This window comes from Narcine bancroftii, chromosome 6, assembly GCF_036971445.1.
Source record: "Narcine bancroftii isolate sNarBan1 chromosome 6, sNarBan1.hap1, whole genome shotgun sequence".
Classification (NCBI taxonomy): domain Eukaryota; kingdom Metazoa; phylum Chordata; class Chondrichthyes; order Torpediniformes; family Narcinidae; genus Narcine; species Narcine bancroftii.
Window position 1 is genome coordinate 252092781 of NC_091474.1, and position 20738 is coordinate 252113518.

The window sequence follows — 20738 nt, forward strand, 5'->3', positions numbered from 1 at the left end:
AGCCTGATGTAACCTTCAACAACTTTCAGCTGCATCCACAACTCCTCCAAACTTCATGTCATCCACAAACTTACTGACCCATCCTTTCGCCTCTTCATCCAGGCCATTTAACAAAATCACAAAGAGCAGGGGGTCCCAGAACAGGTCCCTGCGGCCCCTCCACTAGTCACCAACCTCCAGGCAGAATACTTTCCTTCCACTACTACTCTCTGCTTTCTACAGACAAGCCAATTTTTTATCCACACAGCCAATGTTCCACTGATCTCATGACTTTCTGGATGAGTCTCTCATGGGGAATCTTGTCAAATGCCTTGTTAAATCCACGTCAACCACATCTACTGCCCAACCCTCATCAATTTCTTTTGTTAACTTCTCAAAAACCTCAATTAGGCTCGTGAGGCTCATCCTTTCCTTCACAAAGCCCTGCTGACTATCCTTGAGTAGACTGGACTTTTCCAAATGCTCATAGACCCTGTCCTTAAGAATTCTCCCCATTAGTTTCCACCCCACTGACGTCAGACTCACCCGTCGAGAATTCCTATTACATTTTATAAACAAGGAGACTACATTTGCCATTCTCCAATCCTCTGGCACCTCCCCTGCAGCCAAAGAGGATTCAAAGATCATAGCTACTGTCCCAGCCATCTCTTCCCTCACTACCCACAGCAGCCTGGGATATATCACATTCGGCCCTGGGGACTTATTAATCTTGATGTTTTTAAGAAGATCCAATGTTTCCTTAGTCTCCACATTGTCCACACAGGCCTGTTCTATTCTGACCTCACCTTGATCAAGGTCCTTTACTCTTATGAACATTGAAGCCAAGTATTCATTTAGAACCTCCCCAATCTCCTCCATCTCCAAGGACATGTTGCCTCCTTTATCCTTTAGCAGCCCCACCTTCATTCTCATCATTCTGTTCTAAACATATCCTTTTTTTTTCTTTCTTTCTTTCTTTTTTAAATTTTTTTATTTTTCACACCATAAATCACATTAGCCATGATATACACTATTTCTTTTTCACACATATACAGTGACTTTTTCTCCCCCCCTTTCCTCCCAAACCACCCCCCCACCCCCCCCCCTCTCATCCATTTTAGGTATACAATCTAGGTTGCATTAAGCCAGTCAGACAATGTTGTCATTCAACAAAATTACACCAGAAATTCTACTGAGTCCATTCTTTTCTTTCCTTCTCCTTCCATCAACTTAGGTAATGTTTGTCCCCGGTAGGTTTTCGCTATTGTATTTAATGTAAGGCTCCTATACTTGTTCGAATATTTCAATATTATTTCTTAACCTATATGTTATTTTTTCTAATGGAATACATTTATTCATTTAAATTTAGTAGTTTCTTCCTTTTAATTTGGTTATGTATTCCATTAATATTTAAAGACATATAGTTCAGCGTAGCCCTTTTATATTTTGTTTATCTTCTCTTTCCGTTTTTCCATCATTACCTTTCCTCCTTTTCCATTCTAAACATATCCTTGGGGTTCTCCTTAATCCTACATCCCAAGGCCTTCTCATGCCTCCTTTGAGCTCTCCCAAGTCCTTTCTTAAGCTTCTTTCTGGCTACCATATACTTCTCATGAGCCCTTCCTGTTTCCTACTTCCTATATCTAATATATGCTTCCTTCTTCCACTTGACCAGCTGCCTCTCCTGTTTCGTCAGCCACGGTTCCCTTTTCCAACAACTTTTCCTTTTCCCAGTGGGACAAACCTATCCTGAACCCAGTACAAATGGTCCCGAAACTTCCTCCACGTTACTTCTGGGCTTTCACCCTTAAACATCTGTTTCCAATTTATTCTTGATAGTTCCTGCCTCGACCCTTCATAATTAGCCCTTCCCCACTTAAACACTTCCCCAGTTTGGCTGTTGAAGTTCAGGGAGTCGTGTCACTGTCACCAAAATGCTTCCCCACTGAAAGCTCCGCCCCCTGACCAGATTCATTCCCCAGAACCAGATCCAGTCTGGCCTCTGCTCTCGTCGGCAAGTCCACACATGTTGTCAGGAATCTTTCCTGAACACACCTAACAAATTCAGCCCAATCCATCCCTCTTGCAGACAGGAGGTGCCAGTCAATATAAGGGAAGCTGAAATCACCCATAACCACAATCCTGTATTTCCTACATCGTTCAACAACCTACCTGAATATCTGTTCCTTGGTGTCCCGAGGGTATTTGGGAGCCTAGAGATGACTCCCAGCCCAGTGAGAGCTCCCTTCCTGTTTCTGACCCACCCACACCAACTCAGTGGATCCTTCCTCTGCAGCGTCCTCCCTTTCTAAAGTCTGACCAGTAATGCTACTCCACACCCCCCCCACCCCACCCCACCCACCTCTTGCCTCCTATCCTATTCTTTTTAAAACATCTAAACCGGTACCTGCATCAGCCATGTCTCTGTGACAGCCACAACATCGTAGTTCCACATACTGATCCATGCTGTAAGTTCATCAAACTGAGCCTCCCAAATGATCTGGAATTCACCAAACTCCAGCTCCAATTCCCCAACACTGTAAGGAGCTGCAGTTGGATGCATTTCTCGAAGATGGAGTTAAGAACATAAGAACTAGGAGTAGAAGTCGGCCATCCAGCCTGTCGAGCCTGCTCCGCCATTCAATGCGATGATAGACTCATTTCCATCTACCTGCCTTTCCCCATATCCCTTAATTCCTTTACCATATAAAAATCTATCCAATCTTGTCTTAAATATATTTACTGAGGTCGCCCCCGTTGCTTCATTGGGCAGCGAATTCCACTGATTCACCACCCACTGGGAAAAGCAGTTTCTCCTCATCTCTGTCCTAAATCTGCAGGATCTTGAGGCTATGTCCCCTACTTCTGGTCCCCTTACCAATGGAAACAACTTACCTACCTCTATCTCATCTATGCCTTTCATAATTTTATATGCTTCTATAAGATCCCCACTCATTCTTCTAAATTCCAACAAGTACAGACCCAGACGACTCAATCTCTCCTTATAGGTTCACCCCCTCCTCTCTAGAATGAAACTGGCGAACCTCCTCTGGACTCCCAAAGCCAGTACATCCTTCCTCAAGTAAGGAGACCAGAACTATATACAGATGCAGCCTCACCAGCACCTTGTACAGTTGCAGCGTAACCTCCCTGCTCCTAAATTCCATCCCTCTAACAATGAAGGCCAACATTCCATTTGCTTTCTTGATTACCTGCAAACCAACTTTTTGTGATTCATGGACAAGCCCTCCCAAGTCCTTCTGTATGGCAGCATGCTGCAATCACTTGCCATTGAACTAATATTCTGATCTTCCACTTTTCCTTCCAAAGTTTGGAAACTTTGGAACCTCACACTTACCAACATTCTACTCCGTCTGCCAGACCCTTGCCCACTCACTTTACCTATCTCTATCCCTCTGCAGACTCTCCCTATGTTCTGCACAATTTGCTTTTCCGTTCAATTTAGTGTCATCAGCGAACTTAGATACACTACACACTGTCCCCTCTTCCAGATTGTTGATATACATCGTGAACAGTTGTGGGTTCAGCACTGGCCCCTGTGGCACCCCGCTCACCACTCATTGCCAACCAGAAAACCACTCCTGTATCCCAACTCTCTGCTTTCTGTTGGTTAACCAATTCTCAATCCATCCTAATACATCACCCCCAACTCTGTGTCTCCTTATCTTCTGTACAAGTCTTATATGTGGCATCTTATCAAATGCCTTCTGGAAATCCAGGTAAACAACATCCATTTGCTCCCCTCTATCTACCACACTTGTAATATCCTCAGAGAATTTTGTTAAATTATCACCAAAGTCTCAACTATAACTTTGGATGTTTCTTTCAGTAGCCTGGGATACATCCAATCAGGACCAGGGGATTTATCTATCTCACGTTTGCTGAATGCACCCTCTTTAGTGATTGCATCCAGGTTCTTGGAGGGGAGGGGGAGGGGTAGACTAGGGAGGGGAGGGGCAGGGGTAGACTAGGGAGGGGTGGGGGAGGGGTAGACGAGGGAGGGGAGGGGGAAGGGTAGACGAGGGAGGGGAGGGGCAGGAGTAGACTAGGGAGGGGAGGGGCTGGGGTAGACTAGGGAGGGGGAGGAGCAGGGGCAGACTAGGGAGGGGAGGAGGAGGGATAGACTAGGGAGGGGAGGGGCAGGGGTAGACTAGGGAGGGGAGGGGCAGGGTAGACTAGGGAGGGGAGGGGCAGGGGTAGACTAGGGAGGGGAAGGGGAGGGGTAGACTAGGGAGGGGAGGGGTAGACTAGGGAGGGGAGGGGTAGACTAGGGAGGGGAGGGGAAAGGGTAGACTAGGGAGGGGAGGGGGAGGGGCAGGGGTAGACAAGGGAGGGGTGGGGCAGGGGTAGACTAGGGAGGGGAGGGGGAGGGGCAGACTAGGCCACAGGACAGAGTGAGGGAGGGGTTCGACCGCTTTGCCACTCACCCCTGACACCCGACAAACACACAGCACTTTGCCCCCAAGCTGGGGGCTCAGCAGCAGCACGGAACATTCTGGAAACTCCTCCGACAGCAGCTTGACCATCTTCCCCAGAACCTGAAACACAGAGATGCTGAAGCCAGAGAGTGAATGGGAGAGGGGAGTGGAGGAGCAGGGGGAGGGAGTGGGTGATGGGGAAGGGGAGAGAGGGAGGGGATGGGAGAGGGGGAGGGGATGGGAAGGGGAAGGGGAGGGGATCGGATGGGAAATGGATGGGGAATGGGGACTGGGGAGGGGAAGCATAGGGAAGGGGAGTGGGTGAAATGAGCAGCAGAGTGAAGAAAGGGGGAGGCAGGGAGGGGGCTTGGGGAAGTAGGGAGGGGACGTGGGCAAAGGGGGAGGTGGGGAGGGGGCATAGGGAAAGGGGGAGGCGGAGAGGTGGCGTAGGGAAAGGGGGAGGCAGAGAGAGGGCGTGGGGAAAGGGGAGGTGGGGAGGGGGTGTGGGGAAAGGGGAGGAGGGGAGGGGGAGTGGGGAAAGGGGAGGGGGGCATGGGGAAAGGGGGAGGGGATGGGGAAAGGGGGAGGGGACATGGGCAAAGGGGGGAGGCGGGGAGGGGGCGTGGGGAAAGGGGAGGCAGAGTGGAGAGGTGATCAGGGGAGGGGAGGGGGGATGGACGGTGGAGGAAGCAGGGAGAGGTGATGGAGAGTGGAGGAAGCAGGGAGGGGGATGGAGGGTGGAGGAAGCGGGGAGGGGGATGGAGGGAGGAGGAAGCGGGGAGGGGGATGGACGGTGGAGGAAGCGGGGAGGGGGATGGAGGGTGGAGGAAGTGGGGAGGGGGATGGAGGGTGGAGGAAGTGGGGAGGGAATGGAGGGTGGAGGAAGTGGGGAGGGGAATGTAGGGTGGAGGAAGTGGGGAGGGGAATGGAGGGTGGAGGAAGTGGAGAGGGGGAGGGAAAACTCACGGTGATGGGCTGCCCGTCCACGGTCTCCACCATGAGGGTCCGGTCGGGTGTCCGGGACAACACCATCTGCACCTGCTTGGCCGCCTGGGGGTGAAGAGGGAGACTTGGGAACTTCGGAATGGTCTAGGGTTTGGATTATATAATCCTAATTCAACAAAATTCTCTCTTTTTTCTTTTCTTTTTCCAATATATCCTTGAATTAATAATGTTGTATAAGGTTAAAAAATTCCATTAACGAGTTTGCTGACTGTATGTATTATTTAAAAACAATAAAATTAAAAATACTGAAAAAGAAACACATCATGATTGATAAGTCCCTGGGGCCAGACGTGATGTACCCCAGACAGCTCTGGGAAGGGATGGAAGAGATGGCTGGGGCAGTAGCTACGATCTTTGAATCCTCTTCAGCCGCAGGGGAGGTGCTGGAGGATTGGAGAACGCCAAATGTATTCGCCTTGTTTATAAAAGGTAATAGGGAGAATTCTGGGAATTCTAGACGGGTGAGTCTGACGTCAATGGGGTGGAAAGTAATGGGGAGGATTCTTAAGGACAGGGTCTATGAGCATTTGGAGAAGTCCAGTGTACTCAAAGATAGTCAGCAGGGCTTTGGGAAAGGAAGGTCGAGCCTCACGGGTCTAATTGAGTTTTTTTGAGGAGGTAACAAACGAAATTGATGAGGGTCAGGGAGTAGATGTGGTCGACGTGGATTTAACGAGGCATTTGACCAGGTTCCCCACGAGAGACTCATCCAGAAAGTCACAAGGCACCGGATCAGGGGAACCTTGACCGTGTGGATAAAAAATTGGCCTGTATGTAGAAAACAGAGAGTAGTAGTAGAAGGAAAGTTTTCTGCCTGGAGGTCGGTGACTAGTGGAGGGGCTGCAGGGATCTGTTCTGGGACCCCCTGCTCTTTGTGATGTTTATAAATTACCTGGGTGAAGAGGCGGACGGATGGGTCAGGAAGTTTGCGGATGACACGAAGGTTGGAGGATTTGTGGATGGAGCTGAAGGTCGTCGAAGGTTACAACAGACAGGATGCAGAATTGGGCAGAAAAAGAGTGTGGATGAACAGAGGGACGTTGGGGTCCAAATCCATACATCCCTCAAGGTCACTGCGCAGGTTGATAGGACAGTTAAGAAGGCCTATGGGATGTTGGGATTAATACAGGGATTGAGTTCAGGGGTCTTCTGGTGATCCATCCCGTAGGATGATGGTGGTTCCTTTCAGTCAGTTTGTGGGGTTTGATATGCGTGTCCTGGAATGGGTGTACAGGCCGATCCTTGACAGGCAGGTGAGGCCTGGAGGGGCTGCAGGGGCAGAAGCTCTGTGGTGGTGCTTCCTGTGCCTTTCCTCTGTTGCTCCTTTGAGCTTGTTCTCAGCACCGTTTCTGTTGGCGCCTCCTCCAGTACGAGTGATCTTGAGCCAGACCCTCCCGTGTTGATGTGAAGCTTCTTTGAGGCACCTGTGCAGAATGTCCTTGTACCGTAGTCGCTGGCCTCCTCGTTTTCAGGGACCACTGGACAGATGGCCCGACAAGCTGTCCTTTTTCAGGCATTCTGACATGTCCTGCCCAGGACAGTTGGGCTGGCATCACTAAGGTTGAAACTGCTGGCATTCTGGGCTCGAGAAAGGACCTCAATATTGGAGACCTTGTCTCACCAGGTGATCTTCATCAGAGAAAGTAGGTGACATTGCTGCAGTTGGTCAAACTGACGTAAGTGATTCTGATACAGGCACCAGGTCTCACATCCATGGAACAAGGCTGTTATGACAATGGCCCTATCCACCTGCACTTGGTGACCAACCTGATGTTCTGTGACCCAACCCGATCTTTCAGCTGATCAAAGCCAAAGCAGGCCTTTCTGGTTCTTGACTCAATCTCCACATCTAGACAAGCTGAGGATGTTATTGTGCTGCCAGGTAGAAAAACTTGTTGGCAGCATTGAGATGAGCATCATCAATGAGGAGAGTTGGATTTTTGTAGCTTGAGCCAAGGGACGGTTGGTACAAAACCTCGGCCTTTTTCCAGGCTGATTGTCAATCTTTTTTTTTAATTTTTTTATTTTTCACACCATAAATCACATTAGCCATGATATACACTATTTCTTTTTCACACATATACAGTGACTTTTTCTCCCCCCCCCCCCTCCTCCCAAGCCACCCCCCCATCCCCCCCTCTCATCCATTTTAGGTATACAATCTAGATTGCATTAAGCCAGTCAGACAATGTTGTCATTCAACAAAAATACACCAGAAATTCTACTGAGTCCATTCTTTTCTTTCCTTCTCCTTCCATCAACTTAGGTAATGTTTGTCCCCGGTAGGTTTTCGCTATTGTATTTAATGTAAGGCTCCCATACTTGTTCTTTTCTAATGGAATACATTTATTCATTTAAATTTAGTAGTTTCTTCCTTTTAATTTGGTTATGTATTCCATTAATATTTAAAGTCATATAGTTCAGCGTAGCCCTTTTATATTTTGTTTATCTTCTCTTTCCGTTTTTCCATCATTACCTTTCCTCCTTTTCCATTTCTGTTTTCTTATTTTCAACTCTTTATAAGACAACATTCCTACAACATCCAACATTTTCCTTATTCTCCTATTTCTATCTTATTTATCCCCAATCTCCCCTTCCCCTCCTGAGTTGTCCTTTATCCCTTGTCGGACAACCACATCTCCCCTCTCCATTTGGATTTGCGAATCCACTCGCAAGCGTCACCCCCCCACCCCGCCCCCCCCAGAAAAGATTTCACTTTTCATATGTCACAAAGGTCACTCTTTTAATTCCCTCCTTATTCTCTCTATTCCATTACCTTCCCTTATTAATTCTTGTCTATACTATCTATATTTTCCTCTAAGTACAGATACATTCACGTATGCACATTGTCTCTATTCACTCTTATACTTCTTTACCCGCATACATATCAATCGTGATCATTTTTACTCTCATTACCCGTCTTCATCCCTCAGTCTATTTTTGTCTTTACCCACATACATATCAATCGTGATCATTTTTACTCTCATTACCCGTCTTCCTCCCTCAGTCTATTTTTGTAATTGTTCTGCAAATTTTCGTGCTTCTTCTGGATCCGAGAATAGTCTGTTTTGTTGTCCTGGAATAAATATTTTCAATACCGCTGGATGCTTTAGTATAAATTTATACCCTTTCTTCCATAAAATCGCCTTTGCTGTATTGAACTCTTTTCTCTTCTTTAGGAGTTCAAAACTTATATCTGGATAAATGAAGATTTTTTGCCCTTTATACTCCAGTGGTTTGTTGCCCTCTCTTACTTTTTCCATTGTCTTCTCCAGTACCTTTTCTCTTGTAGTATATCTTAGGAATTTTACTACAATAGATCTTGGTTTTTGTTGTGGTTGTGGTTTAGAGGCCAATACTCTATGTGCCCTTTCTATTTCCATTTCTTGCTGTAGTTCTGGACATCCTAGGGTCTTAGGGATCCACTCTTTTATAAACTCCCTCATATTCTTGCCTTCTTCATCTTCCTTAAGGCCCACTATCTTTATGTTATTTCTTCTGTTATGGTTTTCCATTGTATCTATTTTTTGAGCTAGTAGTTCTTGTGTCTCTTTAGTTTTTTTATTAGATTCCTCCAATTTCTTTTTTAAGTCTTCTACCTCCATTTCTGCTGCTACTGCCCGCTCTTCCATCTTGTCCATTTTCTTTCCCATTTCTGTTAAGGTCATCTCCATTTTATTTATTTTCTCCTCTGTGTTGTTTATTCTTTTTCTTAAATCCTTAAATTCCTTTGTTTGCCATTCTTTAAATGACTCCATGTATCCTTTAATAAGAGCAAGTATATCCTTTACCTTGCCTTTCTTTTCTTCTTCTATTTCACTGTACTCTTCCTCTTCCTCTTCTTCTTCCTCTGGGTTGGCCATCTGTTGTTTCTTTGTTGCCCTTTCCTCCTCTTCTTTCTTGTTTCTATTGTCTTCTGTGGTCTCTTCTTGCTGCAGGTGTTCTGCAGCTGTCGTTGCCGGCTGTGGAGATCGACTCCCCAGCTGGTCCCCCCTCCCGTCGGTGTGTTTTTTTTCATGCGCGGTTGCGCACTTTTACTCGGCTCTGCGAGCCATTTTTGTAGTCCATTATTTACCGACCTGAGGGAGCGGGTTTCTCTCTCCGCAGCGGGCCTCTTCGGACAGGTAAGGCCTTCACCTTTTTCCTCCTTTGTCTTCTCTTCCTCTCTTCTTACCGTTGCTTTCGATTTTTCTTTTTTTGTCGCCATCTTCTTTCCACCTTTATACTCACTTTTCTGTAACTTTTATTTCTGTGCCTTTGTGTTTTCCTTTGTTTTTCCCGACTTTTCTGGAGAGGGCTGGAGTTCACCGTCCGGCCACTACTCCATCACGTGACTCACTCCGTTGATTGTCAATCTTGGCAGCACCGGCAAAGCGACTGGTGAACTCTTCCGCACCTTCCATACCTTCGTGGAACTGATGAATGATGTTGGTTAGGCTTTGGGGGGGGGGGGGACCAAATTTTGGTAATAACCGTCCACAGGTCATCTCTACCAACAGTGTCAAATGCTTTGGTTAGATCAACAAATGTGCCAGAGACTTCTCTGCTGCTCAACACATTTCTCTTGGAGCTGCCTCTGTGAGAAGATCACATCCACTGCACTACGGCCGGTTCGAAAACCACACTGGCTTTCTGGAAGGATGTTGTCATTGATGTTGGATACCAACCATCTAAGGATGATCTTCGTGAGGCAAGAAGACAGATGCCATGATAATTGCTACAATCTCTCTCATCTCCCTTGTTCTTGTAGATGGTCACGATTGATGCATCTTTGAAGTCTTGTGGTAGTTCTGCAGCTCCTCACAACTCTGCAAACAGCTGGAGCAGGCATGATGTCAGTGGCTCGCGGGCTGCAACACCGTTCGGCCTTGGTGCTTTGTTGGGTTTTAGCTGCTTGATCACTTTGATGTCCTTGTGAAGAGTAGGGGGAGCATCTAGTTCGAACAATATGTGTGGAGGGTTGTACTCTGCCCAGTGCTTCATCGGAGATGGTTCCTGGTCTATTCAGCAGCTCGTGAAAGTGTTCTTGCCATCTTTTCACGTGGTCTAACATCTCCGTGAAGATGGACGTACACTCTGCTCAGGAGTTATGAGCTACCCTGCTTTGATGGACCCGACACAACCTTGATTGCTTCATAGAAGCTTCTTGAGTCATTTCAAAGTCTTGGAACTCCTTGGCCTTGTTTGCCCACCTCTGGTCTTTCATCACTCTGAGCTGCCCTGCAGAGTTGATTTTGCACTCACAAAGGGCATGTTGTTTGGAACGTGCGTCTGAGTGTCGGAGAGCTTGGTTATGCAACTGCCTTAGTTCTTAGAAGATCCTGCACAATGGTTGTGCTTTCTGATTATTTAATTTATATTTTTAAATCGACATGAAATTCATCAATTACTTAAAGAAACATAATCTTACCATTTGATGTTGATTTTGAGTAAGAAAAGAAAAACCAAGAAAAAGAACAAGCCCTAACCCCCCCCCAGAAAAAAGAACAAGCCCTAACCCCCCCAGAAAAAAGAACAAGCCCTAACCCCCCCCCCCCAGAAAAAAGTAGAGAAATAGTACATTGAATTGAAGAGAAAAAAGAAAAAGAGTCAAAAAAAGTAAAGAAGAAAATGAAAATGGCTCCATTGGATTCATCGATCTCCTGCCAAGGGACAAGTATCCAGACTTGCCGGAATCCCGAGCATTGCCATCGTTAAGAATCTACCACCATGTGTTGAAGATATGGTCTCCAAATTTTTAGAAAACTAGTATTTTTTCCCTAAGGTTATAAGTAATTTTCTCCAGGGGAATGCAAGTATATATTTCTGCTTTCCAAAGGTCATGACTGGGTGGGAATCCGATTTCCAGGTCACCCTTTACACTTCTTGGCCACCGCCAGGAAATTCTATATTTCCCAAATATAAACAATTCCAGTATCTGTATAAATCAAACCTAGTGATGTGTTCTAGATTTCCCAAAATCTTCCCAGCAAGGCCTCACCTTGAACATGACCACGTTGTTCTCATCAAACCAGCCCCATGGTGTCCTGGCCCGTGCTGGAGACCGTTTCTTTGAAAGCATTCCAGTGCTCAGTAATATCGTCTGGTGGATTCTCAACTAGTCTGCTTAGCACAGTTTCCATGGAGGATTTCAGGGCATCAACAATCATGCTGTTTCATTTTGGTGGTGTTCAGCTTTTGGGTGGTCTGCCAGCATCAGTCTTGGAGGTTTGATCAATAACAACATCATTTGATCAGTTCCACGCTTAACTCTGGTGATAGGAACGTCAGAGACGTCTCGTTGTTGGGTGATGACAGTCAATGAGATGCCAGATTTTAGATCGTGGATGCATCCATGTGCATTTAAGCTTGTTTGGCAATCTGAACAGTGTGTTAGTAATGCACAGTTTGAACTTGGTGGGAAATGGTAGACCATTGCCAATCCCTTGGGATCCGATCTCAAGGCCACACAGTGGACTCCTTGCCAACCCGAGCATTAACAACTCCACCAACAGCAGGCTTATCGGAAGTTGCCACGCTGCTGAGTCCAAGAGTAGAGAGGTCACGCTGCAACTCTCTGGGAAGATTTGTGTTCAGTACTGGTCACCTCCTTACAGGAAGGATGTGGAGAGAGTGCAGAGGAGATTCACCAGGGTGTTGCCTGGATGGAAACTAAGTCTTATGAGGTAAGGTTAGTAGAACTGGGACTTTGTCTTTGGGGCGGAGAAGGAGAAGGGTGGACGGTCAGCACCTGTTTCCCAGGGCAGGATCAGCAAACGCCAGGGGACGTGTGTATAAGGTGAAGGGAGGGAAGTTCAGGGGAGATGTCAGGAGTAAGTTTTTTATGCAGAGAGTTGTGGGGGCCTGGCATTTCTTGCCAGGTATGGTGGTGGAGGTGGAATTTAGGGACATTTAAGAGACTCTTAGACAGACACATGGATGGAAGGAAAATGGAGGTTTCGGGGTTGGGAGGGTTTAGAACTTTTTTTGGTAGGAATAAATGAGTCGGCACAAAATTGAGGACTGAAGGGCCTTTACTGGGCTGCAGTATTCTATCCCCCCCATCCCTTCTTTCTCCCCTAATCCATCCCCCTCCGGTGCCCCTCCCTCACCTCTTGCTCTTCGAGCCGCCGGACCTGGCTGTTGCTGGCCCTCTGCAGGGCTCGGAGTCGGTGCTGGAGCCGCCGACGTTCCTGGTGACCGACCATCGCCCCGTCCACTGCCTGCAGACCCAGAACAGGGGGTCAGTCCGTGGGGCAAAGGGGCACAGAGGGGTCAGACTGTGGGCAAAGGGTCACAGAGGAGTCAGACTGTGGGGCAAAGAGCATAGAGGGGTCAGACCATAGGGTAAAGGGGCACAGAGGGGTCAGACCGTGGTGGGTGGGGGGCAAGACGGGTGAGGGATTGTCTCAGGGAGCAGTGAGGAGGGGGTTTCCGGGGGAAGGTGCAGTGAGGAGGGTCAGGGCGATGAGGAAGAGCGGTGAGGTGGGGGGTGATGGGAGAAGGGGAGGAGGAGTGAGGAGGGGAGGGGAAAGGCAGGAGTGGGTAAGGATGGAGGAGGAGGAGGGGGTGGGGGGGTGAGGAGGGGGGAGGGGGTGAGGAGTGGGGAGGGGGGTGAGGAGGTGAAGGGGATGAGGAGGGGGAGGGGATGAGGAGGGTGGGTGTCTAGTGATCCAGTGGGTGGGTGGGATGTTCCAGAAGGTTCTCACGTACGTCAGTTAGGCGCCCGATGTCCTTGGCGAGGCGCTGGGCATATTGCAGCGAGGACGGGCTCTGCGAGGCAAGTGCGTTCACGTCCTTACACAGGGCATCACCCATCAGCCGAGCCTGTGGGCACGGGGACACCAGTCTGTCACAGCTCTGCAACCCCAACCCATATCCCCCTCCCTCACCACTCACCTCCCATCCCCTCACCCCAACCCCCACCCCTCCATCTTCTCCTCTCATCCTCCATTCCAAAGAGGAAACTCCCAGCCCCACTACTTTGCCTCCATTCCAGGCCCCCCCTCTCCACAGCTCCAACATCCTTCCTGGAATGGAATCCACCCTGTCTGTCCCCCATAACCCCACTCATAATCCCCTCCCATAATGCCACCCGTAATCCCTCTCCTCCAACAGGGGAGGGAACCCAGTCCTAACCTGTTTAATGGTCCCCTGTAACTCAGCTGCTTGTCCAGGCCACTTGCCCTGCCTCTCACCCCCCCTGACCTGCACTCTACCACCTCAGGGCCCCTCCCCCAGGTTAATTTTCCTTTATACAATTTACCTCCGTCTTGGACAAAGGTTCCCAATCAGAAACATTGACCACTTCTCCCCATGGATGCTGGCAATACCTTGTCTGCTCCAGATGCCAGCAGGGGCACTTTGTGTTTCTGACCAGACAATCACCCATCCAAGGGCTCTCTCCAATAGCCCCCCCCCACCCCATCTATGTCCTCCCTTGGGTAGGGAGAGCAGACCTGCACACAATACTCCAGATATGATCTCCACATGGTATGATGGGAAATTTCCTCGTTCTGCAACCTGGGAAGGTTTCCTGCTCATTGTCCTTCTGGCCAGATGCCAGACTGACCCCTGACCTCTCACCTGTTTGGCTTCAAGTCCCGTCACGGCAATGAGTCGACTAACACTTTTTCCCAGTTGTTTCTCGGAGGTAATAACCAGGTCCTGGATCAGTCCCGTTCGTAACAGGTGGCTGCAAAATAACCAGCACAACTCATCCATACGGTCACGTCTTAACTCCAGGATCTGGCACAGAGTGAAGCTCCCTCCCCACTGTCCCATCACACACTCCCGGGTCAGACACAGAGTGAAGCTCCCTCCCCACTGTCCCATCACACACTCCCGGGGTCAGACACAGAGTGAAGCTCCCTCCACATCGTCCCATCACACACTCCCGGGTTCAGACACAGAATGAAGATCCTCCGCATTGTCCCCTCAAACACACCTGGGGTCAGACACAGAATTAAACTCCCTCTACACCGTCCCATCACACACTCCCGGGGTCAGACACAGTGTGAAGCTCCCTCCACACCATCCAATCACACACTCCTGGGGTCAGACACAGAGTGAAGCTCCCTCTGCACCCTCTCATCACACACTCCTGGGGTCAGACACAGAGTGAAGCTCCCTCTGCACCCTCCCATCACACACTCCTGGGGTCAGACACAGAGTGAAGCTCCCTCCACACTGTCCTGTTTATTTCGAGGGGAGGGTGGATATGTAATAAACGTACACTGGTCACTACTCACGTTCCACAGCAGAGCTCCACGGAAGTGTTATGGGTGGTGTTGGAAGATCGCAGCTGGTTCACTGGGACACCGACAGACACGACCCTCACAGGATCTGGGTAAAGCTGACACAGGTCCAGCCGTCAGGGGAGCAGTTCCCTGGAGCCCAGAGATCAGTCCCCCCCCACCCCAACCACTCCCGCATGGTCCCCCACCCCTGCATGGGCCCGACCCAGTTCCCCCCACCCTGCGTGGGCTGACCCAGTCCCCCCCACCACGGGACTGTTTCAACCCCCATTCCCCATGTGTACGACCCCTCCCCCACAGGGCTGACCCTTCCTTCCCCTCACATCACGGTGTAGAGGGGGCTTCACTCCATGTGTGTGGAAGGGGAATGAGGCATAAGGAAGCTACAGGCATTTTGTTTGACAGAGCCATGGACGGCAGTAAATGATGGGCTGAAGGCCTGCTCCTGGACTGGACATTCTCCCCTCAGCAGCTCATCCACACCCAGTTCCGGTTCCCAGTCCTCCAGGCGGGAGCACCCCTCACCTCATTGACGGTGCGCAGCCCCTCGATGTCCTGTGCCTGAGTAAGAGGCAGCGTGTCTGTGTAGACCCGCAGGTCTCCAGCGATCAGCGTCCGCACTGCACATTCCAGCTGTTCCAGCTGCAGCTCCGTGATGGGGCTCTGCGCAGGGACATACGCCCGTGTTACAGCAGATTGTGTATGCGGTCCACATTACGGTGGGGAGCGTGGGTGGTCCATGTTAGGGCGGTCGGAGTTACGGTGGGGTGCATTATGGTGGGATGTACGGGCGGTCCGCGTTACGGTGGGCTGCATTATGGTGGGATGCACGGTGGGCTGTAACAGAGGGGGAGCAACATGATTCACGTTATGATGGGAACATAGGCTTCCGTGTTACGGCGGGAAGCCATGGCAGTTCACGTTATGGCGGGGAGCACAGCAGTTCGCGTTACAGCAGGGAGGTGAGAGGATGAGGAAGGGAGAGGGGTAAGGGGTGGAGGGAATGGGGAGAGGGAGAGGTAAGGGGGAGGGAAAAGTGCAAGACGGATGGGAAGGAAATGGGAGATGGAGAGGGGGATGGAGGAGGAACTGGGAGATGAAGGGGGGAAGGGGAGGTGGAGGGAGGGGAGGGAATGGGGACGGGGAGGTGGAAGGATGGGGAAGTGGAGGGAGGGAGGGAAGAGGATGGGGAAGTGGAGGGAGGGAAGGGAAGAGCGGACAGAGAGGTGGAGGGAAGAGGGATGGGGAGGTGGAGGGAGGGGAGCACTGGGACTGGGACACCCACCTTGATGCTCACATCCAGGCGCAGTCTGTCAGCCGTGACATGCGATCCCCGCTGCTCGGTCTGTGGTCCCAGCACCCTGCGCACGGCCCAGTTCAGCAGATGTGTGGCTGTGTGCTTCACCATGCAGCCGAGACGCAGGCCCTGAAATACACCAGAAACGCGGGTTCACAATGCAGGCCCTGAACATAGGCTGCTCGTGCACTGCTGCTTGTGGTATCTGGTAATGACCTGGATGGTAACACCATAAACACGATCAGTGTGAAAGGACGGTGCGTTCGGGAGGGAGATGGAAGTTCACTGTGGGATCTGGGTCCACTGGGAAGTGGGCCAAGGAAGAAGCAAATGGAAGTTAACTCTGATGCGAGCGAGGTGCCAAACCAAAGCGGGTCCGACTCGGTGAATGGTGGGGCCTGGGTCAGTGCTGTCGAACAGAGAGACCCAAGTGCAGAGATCCATGAGTGTGAAAGGTGAGGTGGGCAGGGTGGGAAAGGGGGAATTGGCCGGCCTTCACTGGGGCTGAAGTGTTGTTGCAGTGAAGTGTCAGTGAGACCCTGCGGTCAACTGTGTGCAGTTCTGCTCCCACCTGCTCGATGGATGTCAATACACAATCCGAATTTAACCTCATGAACAAGTCTGCAAATTTGTTGTTTTGTGGCAGCATCACGGGGTAAACATTTATATAAACCACATTCCAAATAAAAATAGTTCAGAAGGTCATGCTCATTCCAGAATCTGATGGTGGTGGGGAAGGAGCTGTCCTTGTGCCGATGAGTGCTCGTCTTTAGGCTCCTGGACCTTTTCCCCGGTGGTAGCAGAGTGAAGAGGGTATGGCCTGGGGGATGGGGGTCTTTGTGGATAGAGGGTGCTTTCTTAAGACCCCGCCTCATGTCGATGTCCTTGATGGTGTGAAGCCTGGTGCCTGTGGTGATGTCACAGTTGAGTTAACAATCCTCTGGAGTTTATTCTTGTCCTGAGAGTTGGCGTCTCCAGACCAGGCAGTGATGCAACCAGCCAGAATGCTCGCCACGGTATTTGGTGACAGACCAAACCTCCTCACAAGTAGAGCTGCTGAGGAGTCTCTATGATTCCATCGACGTGGAGGCTCCAGGACAGAGCAAAAGAAATAGGAGCAGGAGTCAGCCATTCAGCCCGTCGAGCCTGCTCCGCTGTTCAATAGGATCATGGCTCCATCCTCCTACCCCCAACCCCATCCCCTCCCCTTCCCACCACTTTCCAATCCATCCCCCTGCCTCCTCCTACCCCCTCCCCTCCACTTCCCACCACGTTCCCAAATCCCTCCCCCTTCCCTCCCACCCCCTCCCCTCCCTCCTCCTACCCCTCCCCTTCCCACTGCATTCCCAAATCCCACCCCCACCAACCCCCTCCCCTCCCTCCTCCCACCCCTTCCCTCCCTTCCCTCCTCCTACCCCCTTCCCTCCGCATTCTCAAATCCTTCGCCCACCCACCCCCTCCCCTCCCTCCTCCCACCCCTTCCCTTCCCTCCTCATATCCTTTCATGCCCTTAATATGTAGAAAATTCTAAATTTAAAAATACTGTAGACAAACAACACAGTCACAGGCCATTTCAGCACACGAGCCCGATTACACCCCATTAACCTACAATCCCGGGTACGTTTTGAACAGAGGGAAGAAACCAGAGCCTCTGGGGAATACCCATGCAGACATCCGGAGAACGTACAAACTCCTTACAGACAGCGTGGATTATAACCCCGATCCTCATCGCTGTAACTGTGTGGCACATACCTCCACCCCAAATGTGCTGTCCCAACCAATCCAACCTTGCCTTAAATATATTTACTGAGGTCGCCTTCACTGCTGGGCAGCAAATTCCACAGACTAACCCCCCCCCCCCCCACAAGGATCCTCAGGGATGTTGACCCCTCTCCACTGCTGAGCCCTCGATGAGGACTGAGTCCTCCTGAAGACCACAATCAACTCCTTGGTTTTGCTAACGTTGAGCACAAGGTTGTTGTTGTGACATCCATCTCCTCCTCAACACTTCCTCGTTGTTGCCTGTGATTCAGCCGATGACTGAATTTATAGATGGCATTGGTAGGGGTGCAGAGGACAGACCCCAGCAGGTGGCCAAACTGCAGGCATTGAGTTCCTGGGACAGGACTGGGTGGAACTGTATTCCTTAGGGTCGGAGGCAGAGGGGGACATGACGGAGGTTTACAAAATCACGGACAGTGAATGCTCAGCCGTTGCGCCATAGTCGATGATTGTTGAACTGGGAGAGAGGGGCAAGGTTGAAGAGGGAGGGGAGGGGTTTGGGGATGTGTGTGGGGATAGGAGGGGAGGGAATGGGTGGGGGAGGGATTTGGGAATGTGGTAGGAAGGGGAGGGGATAAGAGGAGGGAGGGGAGGGGGATTTGGGAATGTGGTGGGAAGGGGGGAGGGAAGGGAGGGAGGGGAGGAGAAGAGGTGGGTGGGCGAGGGATTTGGGAATGTGGTGGGAAATGGAAGGGTGGAAGGAGGGAAGGGAGGGTAGGGAGGAGGGAGGGGAGGGGGTGGGTGGGCGAAGGATTTGAGAATGCGGAGGGAAGGGGGTAGGAGGAGGGAAGGGAGGGAGGGGGTGGGAGGAGGGAGGGGAGGGGGTTGGTGGGGGCGGGATTTGGGAATGCAGTGGGAAGGGGAGGGGTAGGAGGAGGGAAGGGAGGGAGGGAAGGGGGTGGGAGGGAAGGGGGAAGGATTTGGGAACGTGGTGGGAAGTGGAGGGGAGGGGGGTAGGAGGAGGCAGGGGGATGGATTTGGAAAGTGGTGGGAAGGGGAGGGGATGGGGTTGGGGGTAGGAGGATGGAGGGGAATGGGTGGGGGTGGGAAGAGGGTTGGGGAGGGGAGAATAGAGGGGAGGGAGAGAAGCAGCAGGCAAGGCGAGGTACCCACCTCGTCTAGGAACAGCTCGAGCCGATCACCGACCCGCAGACCCTCCGGCACAGTGACGGTGTGGAGAACGAAGCCAGCAACCAACTGTACCCCCAGCACCGGCAGCAGGACATCCTGGGGAAGAGGGAGAGATCCAGGTCACAGAGGTGTCCCGACAGCTTTAACCATGACACCCGCACCCCTACAACCGCTACGGCCAATAATCGCTACCCCTGACAACCATCCCCGACAGATGTAAACATGACAACCGTTACCGTCGACTGCCACCCCTACGGCTTGTCAGGCCCGGGTTTAAGCCACCAACGCACTGACAAGTTAACCAAACCTACCGACCACAACGTCTACACTGTCAACATTAACCAACCTACCGACTGCAACTTCCACACTTTTCTAATCCAGGCAACATCGTGCTAAATCTCCTTTTCTCCCTCTCCTCTCCCATAATGAGGTGACAAGAACTGAACACGTGTAGTCTAACTAGAGATTTATAGAGCTGCAACATGACCTCATTACTCCTGAACTCAATCCCCCGACTAATGAAGGCCAGCAAACCAGAGGCCTTCTTAACTACCCTACCAACCAGCGTGCAAACCTTTGGAGATGTTTGGATTTGGACTCCTCGATCCCACTGTTCATTCACATTACCTCTAGTTCTGTCCCGGCATCGTGACCGGTGGATCGTCTGTGTGGCAATTCAAAATGGGAATTCCATGACCCCTGCACATGTACTTGTGTATATGACAAGAACTGCACCCACTCATCCAGATGTGCGTAGACCTAACAGTTCATGTGGATGCCAGGGCAACTGGCCTCTGGGCAAGGCCACCCCGCGGGTTGCGGACGGGTGACATTTCCTACCTGCTGACCATCCCGCACCAGGAAGCCCCGGTCTGAGGTCTGACCACCCTGTTCGCTGTAGAAGTTGGTGCGATCCAGGACAACCCAGCATTGATCTACAGGTCCGACCTCTGAGACCAGGTCACGACCCATGATCAATGCCAGAACTACCGCAGTGCACCGTGGGAAATCTGTAATATAAGCCACATGGTCAAGGGGACGGTGAATCATGGGCCACAAGGTCAGGGGGACAGCGTTACACAGGTGTACGGTCAGGAAGGAGAATACAACACAGGCTGCACACTCAGGGGGACGGTGCAACACAGGGGTATGGTCGGGGGGTTCATGTAGCACAGGGGTACGGTCGGGGGGATGATGTAACACAGGCATACAGTTGGGGGGATGGTGTACCACAGGGGTACAGTGGGGGGGACAGTGTAACACATGGGTACAGTCGGGCGGACAGTGTATCACAGGTATGGTTGGGGGGCATGGTGTAATACATGGGTACGGTCAGGGGGACGGTGTAACACAGGGCATACGGTCAGGGGGACGGTGTAACACGGGTACCGATGGGGGGATAGTCGGGGGGGGATAGTGTAACACAGGCATATGGTCAGGAGGACGGTGTAACACGGGTACGGTCGGGGGAACAGTGTAACCAGGGGTACAGTCGGGGGATGGTGTAACACAGAGGGCAGAATTAGGGTGGACAAGAAGGTGTTTACATGAGCCCCACATGCCCACATCCCCTTAGACACTGCCCCAGTTCATCCTTCACACTTCTCCATCCCTACCCCTCCCCCACCCATACCGTATCTTCCGCGATGGTCGACATTGTAGAAGTATTTCAGGGAGTCATCAGTGAACGGAATCCCCATCCGCTGCAGCTCACTGAGGGCAAGGGGGTCCGGATTCAACTTTCCTCCAGCGTCGGACCCCTGTGGTCCTCGCATCTGTGGGGTGAGGGGTTGGTCGAGGGGGAGAGGGGTGTTGGAGGAAGAGGGAAAAGGAGGGAGAGGGGGAGGTTGGCAGAGAGAACAGGAGGGG

The 20738-nt window shown here is 51.0% G+C and overlaps 1 protein-coding gene across 1 annotated transcript in view; it reads right to left on the reverse strand.

Moving 5' to 3' along the window:
- LOC138737244 (alanine--tRNA ligase, mitochondrial-like) overlaps positions 1-20738 on the reverse strand; it is a 71676-nt gene that overhangs the window by 26219 nt on the left and 24719 nt on the right. Inside the window, 11 exon segments of the mRNA XM_069887973.1 lie at positions 4428-4538; positions 5385-5468; positions 12515-12625; positions 13116-13229; positions 13989-14097; positions 14654-14757; positions 15185-15322; positions 15945-16085; positions 18852-18965; positions 19710-19879; positions 20503-20644. Coding sequence (XP_069744074.1) covers positions 4428-4538; positions 5385-5468; positions 12515-12625; positions 13116-13229; positions 13989-14097; positions 14654-14757; positions 15185-15322; positions 15945-16085; positions 18852-18965; positions 19710-19879; positions 20503-20644 — 1338 coding nt within the window.